The sequence below is a fragment of the Tupaia chinensis genome, unplaced genomic scaffold, assembly GCF_000334495.1.
Source record: "Tupaia chinensis unplaced genomic scaffold, TupChi_1.0 Scaffold000048_1, whole genome shotgun sequence".
Lineage (NCBI taxonomy): Eukaryota > Metazoa > Chordata > Mammalia > Scandentia > Tupaiidae > Tupaia > Tupaia belangeri.
The window spans coordinates 3,201,882-3,216,732 of record NW_006159506.1 but is presented as its reverse complement, the minus strand read 5'-3'; the positions used below and the strand labels follow the sequence as shown (position 1 = coordinate 3,216,732).

The window sequence follows — 14,851 nt, the reverse complement described above, 5'->3', positions numbered from 1 at the left end:
CCCATTTTTTTTTTTTGTTTCTTTTTTTTTTTTTTTTTTGAGAGGTTGTCGCTATAGGGCGTGTGTGCTCGCCAGACAGAGAGAGACATAGAGACAGAAAGCGAGAAATCACCCCCGAGGGGGGATGGTCACGCCACAATCCCTTCTCCTCCATTCTCCTCTCAGGATCTTGGGCATGCACGCACACACGCCCGGCATGAGTTCTAAGCCACCGGGTCCAGGATGCGAACCGCGGTCAACTACGTGGGAGTCCAGCGACATAGCCATTATGCTAACTGCTGGTTCCCTATTTTCACACATTCTGAGAAAGTTGAAGAGACACTTACAAACTCATTTTATGAGATGAGCAGTACTGATATCAAAGCCGGTTAAAAATGTTATAAGATGGACTAGTATCTTTGAACATAGATGCAAACTTTTTCAACAAAATGCTAACAAACTGAGCACATTCGGCTCAGATGGTGGCAGCCATGGCAGTGTGCTGCTGTAGTGCTGGAAGTCACCAGTGTATTCGCCAAGATCCTGGCTGGCTGAAGGACTGGTGGGAGGGAATTAATTGCAGCATGACAAGACTACTTTGAGTGTTTCTGGAACACCTGTGTGAGTTCTCGCTCTAACCTCTCATAAAGGAAATAAACTTCTAGAAGTCAGAGTACATTGAGAGGATCATGGACCATGACCAGGATGAAGGATAGCTCAACATATGCAAATCAGTAAATGTGACAAACCATATTAACATAATAAAGGATTGAGGCCAGCTGGTGGTATAGTGGTTAAGGTGCTGGACTCCCACATGACCAACTGTAGTTTGAGTCCTGGACCTGGTGGCTTGAAAATCACACTGGGCATTGTGCTCAAAATCCTGAGAGGAGAATGGAGGAGATGAGATTGTGGCACGGCTGTCACCCCTGAGGGATAATTTACCACTTTCTGTTTCTCCAGCAAGTTCACATACCCTATAGCAGAAATTTCTCTTTAAAAAAAAAAAAAAAAGGCTAAAAATCATAAGACCATCTCAACAGACACAAGAAGTATAATTGATAAAATTCAGTATCTTTTCATGATACAAATACTCAACAAATTAGATTTAGAAAGAATATCTCATTCTAAAAAGGCCATTTTTTAAGAGACCCACAACTAACATCACACTCAATGAAAAATTCAAAACCTCTGAGATTAGCAACAAGACAGGAGTGCCCACCCTCACCACACTATTCAAAATACAATACTGGAAGTACTAGTCAGAGCAATTAGACATGAAAAATAAAAAGGTATCCAGGGGCTAGCAGATGGCATAGTAGTTAGGGTGTAGGACTCCCACATGACTAACCACTGTCAGAGTCTTGGACCTGATGGCTTATTTCTAACTCCTCACCCCCCTTCTCTCTGGTAAGCACCCATGCCCTATAGCAAATTAAAAATAAATTTAAAAAGTACCCAAATTGGGAAGAAAAAAGTTAAACTATTTCTGCTTGCAGATGGTATGCCCTTGCATTTAGAAAGACTCAAAGACTACTCAAAAACTATTAGAACTAGTGAGTTCTGTAAAGTTGCAGGATACAAAATCAACATGCAAAAATGAGTCGCATTACTCTATACTGACAACTATCAGAAAAAGAAATCAAGCAAATGATCCCACTTATAATAGCACCAAAAAGAATAAAATCCTTAGGAATAAATTTGAACAAGGTGAAACAGCCTTATAAAAATTGAATATCTCTTGTCCAAAATGCTTGTCTTATTTAGAACTGTCCCGTTTTTAATATTTAATATGAGTAATAGTTAACTGTTACTGACTCACATTGTTTCTTGGTGTGTTTATTCACGTGAAACTTATTTCTAATACTCAGAACTTCAAAGTCCAGTTCTACTGAGTGATTTGTCTTCCTCGGAGCACTCAGAAGTTGAAGAAAATGTATTGGAGGTATTATTTTATTCACCTGGTTTTCCAGAATTAGTACTAGTGTGTATTTGCATAACATACTGGCTCATTTTTTTTTTAGATGATAGTGTTACTTATTTCTGAGCCATATGCTTTTTAAAATTTATATATTTTGTCTTTAAGATCATGAATCAAGAGTCATTAATGGAAAGTACCAGCTTCAAGCATAAGCTGCAAAACTTGGACGATGGAGGTGAGAGAATAAATGCTTTGGGCTCGTCTCAGGTTTCAGCAGGTAAAATCACTTTGCAGAGTGACCATTGCCCCGCCATGAAGTGGGCAGTGTGAACTTGTTACCAGTTCTAGATGTTCATGAAGGTCAAGGGGAGAAACAGGGACCTCCACTCAGAAACTAGAACCTCTTGTGCCCAAGGAGATATGGCCTGGGACCAAAATCTAATCAACCAGTCATGTTTCCTCTGCAGCCTCAGAGGGAGTGCACAGTGGAAATATTTTCGTAAGGATCTGGCCTAGGAGGAACACATTTCTTCCCATGTATGCAGGTCACTTGTATTGTAGTTTATAAATAATGTTCTGAAAGGTGGTGTGGCCGATTCATTAAAGCTTCTGGGGACCAGCAGGTGGTGTGATTTCAGAGACTGGATTTCACATAGCTGATGGTGCAGTTTGAGTCCTGGACCCAGTGGTTTAAAAAAATATGCCTGGCAGTTGTGCATGTGTACCCAAAATCCTGAGAAGAGAATGGATCGGAAGGGGTAGCAGTGTGGCCATGCCTTCTGGGGAGGTGATTTCTCACTTTCCTCTTTTTGTCTTCCCCTATCTCTCTCTGGTGAACACACATGCCCTATAGCAAAAAGAATTGGTTTTTTCATGGTAGTGTTAGTATGGTTTCCAGGCTAGTTCAAATGTTATGTTAAGTTGACAACATTCTCATATAATAGTGTAGTGAAATAATAGCACCTGTCCTTCACTATGTTTCATACATTTTTACCCATTTTTTATTTTCATTTAAAGAGAAATTTGTGCTCTAGGGCACATGCACTCACTGGAGAGAGAGAGAGAGAGACAGCAAGAAGTCACCCCCCAGGAGGGATGGCCACACCGCAGTTCCTTCTCTGTTCTCTTCTCGAGATTCTGGGCATGCACGCACATACTCCTGGCATGTTTTAAGCTACCAGGTCCGAGACTCGAACTGCGGTCAACTACGTGGGAGTCCAGCAATACAACCATTATGCCATTTGCTGGTCCCTACCTGTTTTTTTCTTTGCCAGTCTGCCGCTAGGTTTTTTTTAGCGGGAATTGCACCTGGGTTTTGTTTTGTTTTGTTGTCTGTTTTAAATTCAGAGGAGTTTTTTTGTTCCTACTTTATACAATGTCTGGTTAGATTTACTGTTTCTGTTTTAGTTCTGTTGAAAACAGCCAAACTGAATGGGTCGAGAAACTATAGAAATATGATAAAAGTAGAAATACCAAGTTTACCATGCACAACGTCAAGGAAACCAAAGATGCCAGATACTGAGATTTCATCGTCCTTTGAACACCCCATGTACTTAAAAATCATGTTGAGAATGTTTTTCAGGATCTTTCCTCCTGGGGTCGTTGTCCTTTTGCTTTCTTTGCCCGAAGAACTTTATAAGAAGGCTTTTTATTTTTGGCATTTCTTTTGGGGGATATGTTGTATTTCTTTTGAAAGATAGATTCTAAGGTCCTATTGGTTTTTTCTTCCTGTTAGTATCATCAGTAAGAGCCCTTTCCTTACACAAAAGCTGCTTCTTTCTTCCAAGGCTTCAACAGAAGGGCAGCGTGGAGAAGAGGCTTGGATTGGGGAAGACCCCAGATAGAGACAGAGTTTTTCAGCCACAGGGGCTAGGGCAGTTATGTTTTTTCTTGAAGGAGATGCATTAAGTGATTTCCTTCAGAGAAAGTAGTGGCCTTTAAAACATTTGAATTGTTCTGCTGATTCCTAACAGCAACCTCCATCAAATGTCAACTTGCGTTTTAGTGTTCACCCTGGATTTTTGATGTGTCATTTCTGCGAGAATGACAAGCAAGCTGAATGATTTATTTATGATTTTGCATTTTGCACTTATCGACCTTCTCGCGGAGGCCTCCAGAGTCCGGAAGGAGACGGGTGGAGGCTCCTTTGTTCCATTCAGTGCTCAGTGCCTGGCACGTGGAGGCATTCGGAATATATCTGCCTAGGGAATGGAGTAAAAAAAACTTAAGAAATTATAGCATTTAATGATGAACTTCTGCATGATTTTGTATCAGAGAGAGTTCTGAGTAAATATTTATTGTCAATTCATTGACTTTTTTTTTTTTGAGAGGTTTTTGCTATAGGGTGCATGCACTCACCAGAAAGACAGAGACAGAGAGACAGAAAGCGAGAAATCAACCACCGGGGGGTGGGTGGGGGGGTGGGGAGTGTGTGTGTGTGTGTGTGTGTGTGTGTGTGTGTGCACCTGCCTGTCTCTGTCTCAGTCTCTCTATATATATCCTTTCTCTCATGAAAGAAAGAAGTAGGTAAGCCAAGAAAAAAAGAAGGGTGGTTAACCACTAGCTTGGTGGTTAATGTGCTAGATTTCATATGGCTGACTAAGCAGTTCAAGTCCTGGACCCTGGAATTTCTATTTTAGTTTACCACAGGGCATGTGTACTCACCAGGGTTGCTGAGAGAGAGAGGGAGCGGGAGGGAGAGAGAGAGATCACCCCCTGGGGAGAGAGATTGTTTTTGATGCCCACCTTGACTTAAAACATCCTGAGGGCCAGCACCTAGGGCAGTGGTCCGGTGCTGTTCCTAGAAAGCTGGAGCCCACATGGCCAACTGCTGTTCGAATCCTGGCCCTGGTGGCTTGAGAAACCTGCAGGGAGTGTGTGCCCAAATCCTGATGGTACAGAGAAATGGAAGAGAAGAGATTGTGATTGTGCCATGCCCACACCCAATTGGGGGGGGGGGAGTTCTATCTCTGGCGAGTGCACATACCCATTAACAATGAAAAAATTCTGCTAGGCAAGCCTGTCTGTGTGTCACTAAGAGCATTTCTAAATGTGACCAAGCTCACGGGGACATCTTTCTGCAAGTCCTCGTTCAGGTATTTGTAGACTTAGCGCTTTTCTGTTTAGGTGGTGCTTGTCAGTGCACCAAATGAAAAGTAGTGGCAGGCGGGGGATATGTTTCACATGCTACTCTCAAGCTTGAATTTAACTGCTGCAAAAGAGCACAGGGTGTATTTGGGACAGAAGAGACGTGTGCGAGGGTCATTAATTGCTGTGTTTGCCTTTAGACGTACCAGATGGTAGTTTCGCTAAGACAAAGCAGTCAAGACTGGAAGACAGCGATGGTCCGGAGTCCCTTCCCCTAGTGACAAAAGAAACAGACTTGGCAGGTAACGGCATGCACGCAGCCAGCAGCTCTGGTAGGAGTGTGGGAAGTGGGTCAGCCCTGGGCGAACCAACGTGAATTACAAGGGAGCTACCGTGTGAAGATTGTCGTAGCTACAGAAGCCCAAGAACTAAATGTTTTGTCCTTGCAAGACAAATTGTTGCACAAATGATAGATAAATATAAGCACTATGGCCTTCTAGCATTTTGATTTCTAGCTCTTTTTAAATTATTTTTTATTTAGCTTTATATATTTTTTAATTTGACCAGAGAGGGACAGAGAGAGTGGGAGTGAGGGGGAGAGTAAGGGAGAATGTGAACACCTGAGAGCCGCCAGGTCCGGGACTTGAACTACGGTTGCCATGTGGGAGTCCAGCACCCTTAACCACCACACCATCTGCCAGCCCCTGATTTCTGTCTCTTAACTCCTTTATGGCAATTTTCAGGGCCTGAGAATTCCTGTCGTTACAGATCTCTGCTTTAGTTTATAGTGGCTAACTAGATGTTCATGTTAGAAATACATAATCTACCAAGTGAGGATAATGATCTGCAGTGTCTGCACACATGGGGCTGGCAGGAAAATTCCCATGGGTTTTGAAACAAAACCTTCTAAAAAAAGACACATTTGGAAGCTTCTGGTGTTAGTCTGCACAGGGTGTGTGATTTCTCTGTTAAAAGTGGATCATAACAGGACTTATTTCATGTGATTTTTGTGAGGACCGCATGAGTCGACACATGAAAATCATTTAGTATAGTGCCAACCCCTGTTGAATCCTCATAAAACTGGCACCTCATAGAAATGTGTTGACGATTATGTCCTTGAGACCTCTTACAAGGCCTCAGCCTGCTTCTTAGATATATTGAGTTGCTCTGATTAAAGTGCCAGGAAGGGGAACCAGCAGTTAGCGTAATGGGTATGTTGCTGGACTCCCATGTAGTCGACTGCGGTTTGAGTCCCAGACCTGGTGGCTTAAACTCACGCCAGGCGCATGTGCGTGCGTGCCCAGGATCTTGAGAGGAGAAAGGAGAAGGGATTGCGGCATGCCCATCCTCCCAGGGGGGTGATTTCTCTCTATCTCTCTTTCTAGCGAGCACACATGCCCTATAGCAAAAATCTCTTAAAAAAAAAAAAAAAAAAAAAAAGGTCCAGGAAGGTTTGGATAAAGTGAGTATTTGCCAGAGTAAGGATTGGTGGGGTGGGAGGCAGAATGGGGCGCCTGGCATGACCTGACCTTTCTGCTGTCATGGCCGAATCAGCCACACTGCAGAGTCACAGCCTGGTGGCTAGAGAGGTTTCTATGGTTCATATTTGTGCTTCCAGTGGACTGTCCCATCATCGGGCACCTGATGGATTGAGCACATCGGCTTTGAGCACTTTGTTAGTTTTATTTAATGTTGTATTTTTTGTTGTTCAGAAAGTATTTCTGCTCCATCCCTAGAGGTTATGCCTGAGAGCTTAGATGGATCTGCCATTATCACAACTTTTGAAAACTTCGCAAGAGAACTGAAAAGAAAATATGAGGTAATGATTGATTAGAAATAAAAAACTCACCTCTTATAAATCATGCTGAGTGAAAATAAACCAGGCAAACATTGCATGATCTCATTAGGGAGCATTTCAAAACATTCGTTAAAAAAAAAAAATAGAATGAAAGTGTAAGTTTATCGTATGCAACCCATTTTTCAAATGTATGTATACATTTTTAAAGAATCATTTATTTAATTTTATTATTTAATTTGATGAAAGAGAGAGTGAGAAAACAAGCCTCCAGGCCCAGGACTTAAACCATGCTTGTCTACATGGAAGTCCAATGCCTTAACCACCACACCACCTGCCATCCCTGAAATTTATGCATATTTTTAGATAATATGTATTTTCCATGAACTTTAGAGAACTCTTGCATATGTGGAATCTAAAAAAGTTGTACTGAACAGAAAGGTGGTAAGTGGGGTAGACAGAGTGGAGAAATATTGGTTAAAGGGTACAAACTTTCAGTTGTAAGTCGAGTAAGTTGTGGTGATTAATATACAGTATGGTGATTATAGTTCACAATATTGTATTATATACCTAATGTTTTCTAAGAGAGTAGGTATTATTATCACATACAGAACTTTGAAGTGATCCATGTTGGTTTGATTGTGATAATCATTTCACAATGATATAGATAACAAAATATCACACATACATCTTGAATATATGTATGTATATATTATATACACACACACATATATAAATAAATAAATAAATAAAGGCTCTTTGTCAGTTATACCTCAGTAAAGCTGAAAAAAAAAACACAGAAGTTGGTGTAATGACTACGCCACTGGACTCCAATGTGGTCAACAGTGGTTTGAGTCCTGGACCTGGTGGTTTAAACTCACGCCAGGCGCATGTGTGTGCGTGCCCAAGATCCTGGGAGAAGAATGGAGAAGGGATTGCTTTCTGTCTCTCAGTCTCTCTCTGTCTTTCTGGCGAGCACATGTGCTCTATAGCAAAAACCTCTCAAAAACAACAAAAAACACTAGCTCATTCACTGTTTGAATTAACAAGATCTTATTTTTTGTCAGTGCTCTTGTAACCCTTCATGTGTAAAAACACTCCTGTATCTCTCGAGAAGAGTATTTGCCTTAGCTGAAGGCACTGGTTTCAACGTCTTCATAAACCGAGGTTTCTATTCATAAGAACAATTCTGTGTTCATTTGCTCCAATGAGACCAAAGGTGCTGAATGGGAAATCTGACTCTTGGTTGGGTCTCACTGGTTGACTCTCAACTAGGAAGCAGTGATTTGGTCACCATGAAAGACCAGGAGGAGGGGAATGGGGAAGCCATGTAAATGAGAGAGGAGTCCAGGACATGTGTGGAATAGACTGTGGGTGGGCCATTGGCCGAGGGTGGAAGATTCTTGAATCTGTCTCCAAGTCTCATCTACAAGATGGCCGTAACAACCACTCCCATCTTCTTGTTCGTCCTGTTATTTATTAATCCCTAATGACTTACTTATTAGCACAGTTGAGAAAAGTATTCTATCTTACCCTAACCAATGTTCATTTAACTAACTTGGAAGGTTTCTAAAGTCTTATTTTCCATGATATCTGTGTAAGCCATTTATTATGAAGATTTTATTTTTTTCATAGTTTTCAATATTGTATCAGTAGCATGATAAAAGTTTTCCTATTTTAGCTTGTTCTATTTTTAAGGAGATTTTTTTCTCTATGGTGTGTGTGCGCTTGCCAGAGAGACAGAGACAGAGAGACAGCAAGAAATCACCCCCCAGTGGGGATGGCCATACCACAATCCCTTCTCTTCCATTCTCCTCTTGAGATTTTGGGCATGCATGCACATGTGCCTGGCATGAGTTTAAGCTGTTGGTCAGTTACATGGGAGTCCAGTGTTGTAACCATTATGCCATCTGCCAGTTGCTTAGCTTGTTCTTTATTGGTTCCTAACTTGTGATACCACCTGAAAGGTAGGAAGGACGGTGCCTCATCAGAGTCCTTTAGCAGTAATGTTGGCTATGAATAACATTATGTGCTGGTAGCATCTTCTCAATGCAAAGCATACCCTTGACTTACGTTGTCATGTATAAACCAAATATGGTCATTTTATTCTTGTCGTTTAGTTTAGGTACAGAAAGAGTCCACTTTATCCAGAAAGTGCAAAGAAGGCACCGGATTGCCTAATAAAACTTTTAAACCAGATACACCTGTACAGGTAAGGATTGGATTTCAAAACAAGTTTACAGATTATAAACAGCATTCGTCCTGTGACCCCCTGTGCTGATGCCCTGGGGAACTGAAGCCTCAGCAGATGAGAGGTTTGATACGTCACTTAACCCTTCTGGGTTTCTGGTTCTTCAGCCATAAGATGGATCATTTAGTTTAATCCTGCCCTTTATAAACCCCCCTTAGGCCCCATCATGGGCTACTGTTATGTGATCGTAAAATACCTGGTTTTTCAAAAACATACTGAATCACAAAGACTGGAAAAACGTGGATATACATGCAGAAGATGCTGAATTGTTGAGATGTGGTATGTCCAGAAGATGGACTGTCACTCAGCCTTAAGGAATTAAATTATGGCGCATGCTAAAATCCTATCCGGTTTATGAAGATTTTATTTTTTTCATAGTTTTCAATATTGTATCAGTAGCATGATAAAAGTTTTCCTATTTTAGCTTGTTCTATTTTTAAGGAGATTTTTTTCTCTATGGTGTGTGTGCGCTTGCCAGAGAGACAGAGACAGAGAGACAGCAAGAAATCACCCCCCAGTGGGGATGGCCATACCACAATCCCTTCTCTTCCATTCTCCTCTTGAGATTTTGGGCATGCATGCACATGTGCCTGGCATGAGTTTAAGCTGTTGGTCAGTTACATGGGAGTCCAGTGTTGTAACCATTATGCCATCTGCCAGTTGCTTAGCTTGTTCTTTATTGGTTCCTAACTTGTGATACCACCTGAAAGGTAGGAAGGACGGTGCCTCATCAGAGTCCTTTAGCAGTAATGTTGGCTATGAATAACATTATGTGCTGGTAGCATCTTCTCAATGCAAAGCATACCCTTGACTTACGTTGTCATGTATAAACCAAATATGGTCATTTTATTCTTGTCGTTTAGTTTAGGTACAGAAAGAGTCCACTTTATCCAGAAAGTGCAAAGAAGGCACCGGATTGCCTAATAAAACTTTTAAACCAGATACACCTGTACAGGTAAGGATTGGATTTCAAAACAAGTTTACAGATTATAAACAGCATTCGTCCTGTGACCCCCTGTGCTGATGCCCTGGGGAACTGAAGCCTCAGCAGATGAGAGGTTTGATACGTCACTTAACCCTTCTGGGTTTCTGGTTCTTCAGCCATAAGATGGATCATTTAGTTTAATCCTGCCCTTTATAAACCCCCCTTAGGCCCCATCATGGGCTACTGTTATGTGATCGTAAAATACCTGGTTTTTCAAAAACATACTGAATCACAAAGACTGGAAAAACGTGGATATACATGCAGAAGATGCTGAATTGTTGAGATGTGGTATGTCCAGAAGATGGACTGTCACTCAGCCTTAAGGAATTAAATTATGGCGCATGCTAAAATCCTATCCGGTAAACCATCAACAGACATTATGCTAAGGGAAATAAGCTAGATGTAAGGAACACATATTATATGTTCCCACTTCTGTGAGACACCCAGAACAATCAAACTCAGAAAACGCAGTGGCAGTTGCCAGAGGTTGAGGGAAGGGAGAGTTGTTAATGGGTGCGGATTTTCTATTTGGAATGATGGGAAAGTTCTAGAAAATGGATAGTGGTGATGGTCACGGAACATAGGGAATGTCCTTAATGCCACTGAATTATACATTTACAAATGGTTAATGGCGAATTTTACATGTATGTTACCATGATTGAAAATACAATATGCACATTCTGTGCACACACGTATGCATGTACACCCTGTGACAATGTAGTCTCTTTTGTCACATCCAAGCAGTCCCAATGAAATTTGTTGTTTTTGTGTTTATCAGACTCAGTAAATTAGAGCAGTTTCACAGTTTGGTTCTTCAAGAGTTGAGCAATCTTGAGAAGGATTTTCAGGCTCTGAAGCACCTTGAGAAAGATGTCATGGTGAGTATGTTTTGTTTGGAATGTTCTCTGTGACCTAAGAGGAGCTGTTCCAGGGCAGGATAACTGTTAAATACTGAAAATTTTGTTCCGTTCTAGGAATTTTGGGAGAAACAGTCAGCTGATCTGAAGTCATTCTGTGAAACGCAAGTGCTGAGGTACTTCTAAAAGTATTGTTGCCAGGGGCCAGCAGGTGGCATGGTGGCTGTGGAGTTGGACTCCCACATGGCCGACATCAGTTCAGGTCCTAGACCTGGCAGCTTGAAAGACATGCTGGGCTCCAGTGCATCCATGCCCAGAATCCCAGGAGTGGAAGGGAGAAAAGAATTTTGGTGTGGCAAGTAGTATTCTCATTGCTTCTGACTTGGGAGTCCCATCACCTCCGGGGGAAAACCACTGGGCATTTGTGAAAGACTAAGACAGAAAAGCAGGTAGCATGTTATTCTTATGGCCATTATTACCAGAATAGTTTTGACCCCAGAACATTTAGTTCTTTTTTTTTTTTTAAGAGGTTTTTGCTACAGGGTGTGTGTGCTCACCAGACAGAGACAGAGAGACTGAAAGCAAGAAATCACCCCCCATGGGGGATGGCCACACCGCAATCCCTTCTCCTCCATTCTCCTCTCGGGATTTTGGGCACGTACGCACATGCGCCCGGTGTGAGTTTTAAGCCACCGGGTCTGGGACCCAAACCACGGTCAACTACATGGGAGTCCAGCGACATAGCCATTATGCTAACTGCTGGTCCCAGAACGTTTAGTTCTTTAGGGAGGTCACAGATTAGAGTTGGAGAACTATTGGTATAAAACTACATTGTGTTAAGCATTAGAAAAGATTGTATCTCCTAGTCTTCTGAATCCTAGAGAATTCATTTATTTTGATTAAACCCCAAGTTTTGGCAACTATTTCCTTTTTTTTTTTTTTTTTTTAAGAGAAAGACTTTGGCAATAGGGCACTAGTACTTGCCAGAGAGACAGAAAGTGAGAAATCCCTCCCCTCCCTTCCCAGGAGGGATGGCCATGTTGCAATCGCTTATCCTCCGTTCTCCTCTCAGAATTTTGGACACACACACACACACACACACACACACACACACACACAGCGTGAATTTTAAGCCACCAGGTTTGGGATTTGAACCGACTATGTGGGAGTTCAGTCACGTAACCATTACACCATCTGCTGCCCCAGCAACTGTTTCTTCAGTTCATATTTATGGATATTAAATACTATTTACATTCTTCTCCCTTTGATAACAGGCCTTTGGTAGATTAGAATATATCAAAGAATAGCCATTTTTTCTAAATATGCAGCCTTTAGCATTTCACATTGTTCTCCTCTCTAGCATACACCTAAGAAAATTGCTCCTTGGTTTTCCAATGAGGCTGTGATGGTGGTTCTCTTAGCCACACTGAGCACCCGATGCTCACCAGCCGTACACCCTACGAAACTCAATTCGCTTGGTGAGGCTCACACAGGATCAGTGTGTGTACTTTGCAATGTTTGCTATGTGATCGATGACTTTATTTTGCTAGAGAAATGGGAAAAAACATCCCTCAGGCTAGATTATTTCAGCCCAAGCATAGAACTCCAAGGAGTTAGGGACTCAGGGGTCTGAATGGTGGTCATGAAATATCTCTATTTTGGGGCCAGTAATGTTGACAGAGACAATATGTAAAATAGAATCAAGTGAAACTATTCTCTCTTAGGTTGGTATCCCGCGTTGCCATTGACCCTCCTAATTTAATGGTGTCTAATAACAAGTAATCTAATGACCTGTGAAATAACTCTGTGGTATAATCTATGTACCTAGATGTACGTTTTTATTTTTTAAATTGCCTAATGTGAATATAATAAGAGATGGGCCATTTTTTTTTCCCCCAGGCTTAATCCAATTCAGCCGTCGTGAGGAAAGCCAAAGCCAGGTTTATTACGGCCTCAGTCAGGTGGGTACAAAGACTTGCATTGCTCAGTTGATGTGAATCGGTGTGGAGGGAAACAATCTCTGAAAGATACCTGGACACTTTGTCCATATTACATTTCGACACTGAGCAGCTGCCCCTCTCACAATTTCTCCCATCCTATGAATTAATCTTTTGGATCTGGATCATTCGTTGGGGTAAGTATTTATCATTAAGGGCTTCATGTTCATCAAGGAGTATGCTGAACAAAGAAACACAATGGTTAATACGCAGATGTGTTCCTACCTGTTGGGGTGATCGCTACAATGTGGTAGGGTAGCCTTGGTCTGGGCTGTGGAAAAATTCATAAGCTCAGAGAGAAGGATAGAAAAGAATGTGTTCACTTTGCAAATGACAGATAGGGACCAGTTGTGGAGAGTCGCAATAGCCTAGAAGGGTAGGGGCAAGGAGCTTTTATTGAGACTGAAAGAAAGTGGGACCTATAGGTGGCTAATTAGGGCAATTCTGGGACAGGGTGCCCGTTGATTTTTCACAATCTCCGGACTACTTCATTGGTATCTGTAGTTGTCGTATCTGACCACTTTGACCTGCCATGTGTTTGTTGATGTTGTAGAGTCAGCAAGAGATGGGTCTTAGTCTCCATATCTGTAGGCAAAGACTTAGGAAAATAAAAGAGCTATCTGTGGTGAGGTCAAGGAGGAGCCAGCTAGTCTGGAAAGAAAAGAGGAGGAAGATGAGGAGGAGGAGGAAGAGAAAGCATATTTGAAGTACCTGTGTGTTTTAATGAGCCTCCGCATTAAGTGCTTTGAGAGATAATATCAAGGTGCTTTGACAGAGAACAGTGTTGTGTAGTGTCAGCTTCAGGTATGAGAGTCATCAAAGCTTTCTCTGAGGAAGTGATTTTTTTATTTGCAAGAGGACACATGCATTTGCCAGAGACAGACAGAGACGTGGAGACAGGGAGAAAGCGCTTCCCAATGAGGTGTGGTCATGCCCAATCCCTTCTCCTCCACTTCTGCATTTTTGGGGATTTGAGGTATACATGTACACACTTGTGGTGTAAATGCTAAGCCACAATGGCTGGTATTTGAACCACGTAACTGGCCTTGTGGGATCTGGCTCCCTTAACCACAAAGCCATAAGGCTGGCCAGAGAGTGAATTTAAGATAGGATTTCAAAGATCAGAAGGAACTAGACTTGTGAACAGTTTTAAGTAACTGAGCTGGGCAAGGGAGAACTTGACGTTTTTGAGAAATAAAATTCTTCAATCACCATGAAGATAAGGGGGGCAGTTATTTGAAATGAAGTTGGGAGCGTTGTGCATTCAAGGTTAAGATCTCCTTGACCATGAGAAGTTAGATTTTACTGTAAGAGTAAGAGAAATATGGATGGGTTTTGAGCCAAGGCATTGGAGAGATGAAGGTAATAAATACATACAAGTCATATTTTAAGAAAACTGTTCTAGCTTCTCTGCTGTGATTGATTGGAGGGGTAAAGAATAGGAGATGGGCCAGCATGCGGCCTAGTGGTTAAAGCAGCCAGATCCAACATGGCTGACCACCTGCTTCAAGTCTTGAATGTGGTGGCCTGAAAAACACACTGGGCACATGTGTATATGCATCCCCGAATACAGAGAGGATGGAGAAATGGAGAAGAGGGTGCCATGTGACCATTTCCCATGAGGTGGGTGCTTTCTCCCTTTCCTTCTCTGTCAGTCTGTCTCTCTGTCAAATTTTAAAAAATAATAATAGGAGAGCCCAACTGAAAGGCTTTTAGAGTCTGTGTCAGTGGTCTCAAAATGGAGAGTAGCAGTGGAGATGAGAGAAATGGAGAGATTCCAGGTATGTTTTAGAGCTAGCATGAAATGAATGACAGATGGGGCCCAGCAGATGGTGTGGTGGCTCTGTCACTGGCCTCCCACATCGCTGACCACAGTTCACAACCACCGGGCACATGTGCATGTGTATCCTTGATTCCAGGCAGAGAATGGAGGAGAAGGGATTATAGCATGGCCACGCTCCCGGGGGGAGATCTGTCTC

The 14,851-nt window shown here is 42.1% G+C and overlaps 1 protein-coding gene and 1 non-coding gene across 2 annotated transcripts in view; one reads left to right on the top strand and one right to left on the bottom strand.

Annotated features, from left to right (window-relative positions):
• Positions 1-14,851, top strand: part of SYCP2L (synaptonemal complex protein 2 like) — a 70,350-nt gene that overhangs the window by 39,923 nt on the left and 15,576 nt on the right. The window contains exons 25-32 of the mRNA XM_027774979.1: positions 1,851-1,924; positions 2,066-2,135; positions 5,188-5,289; positions 6,700-6,806; positions 8,903-8,994; positions 10,797-10,896; positions 10,993-11,051; positions 12,775-12,836. Coding sequence (XP_027630780.1) covers positions 1,851-1,924; positions 2,066-2,135; positions 5,188-5,289; positions 6,700-6,806; positions 8,903-8,994; positions 10,797-10,896; positions 10,993-11,051; positions 12,775-12,799 — 629 coding nt within the window. The 3' untranslated portion in view covers positions 12,800-12,836. The remainder of the gene's footprint in view (positions 1-1,850; positions 1,925-2,065; positions 2,136-5,187; positions 5,290-6,699; positions 6,807-8,902; positions 8,995-10,796; positions 10,897-10,992; positions 11,052-12,774; positions 12,837-14,851) is intronic.
• LOC114009303 (small nucleolar RNA SNORA8) lies at positions 3,354-3,443 on the bottom strand. The gene has a single exon (XR_003550748.1). It is a non-coding gene; the product is annotated as a small nucleolar RNA SNORA8 (small nucleolar RNA).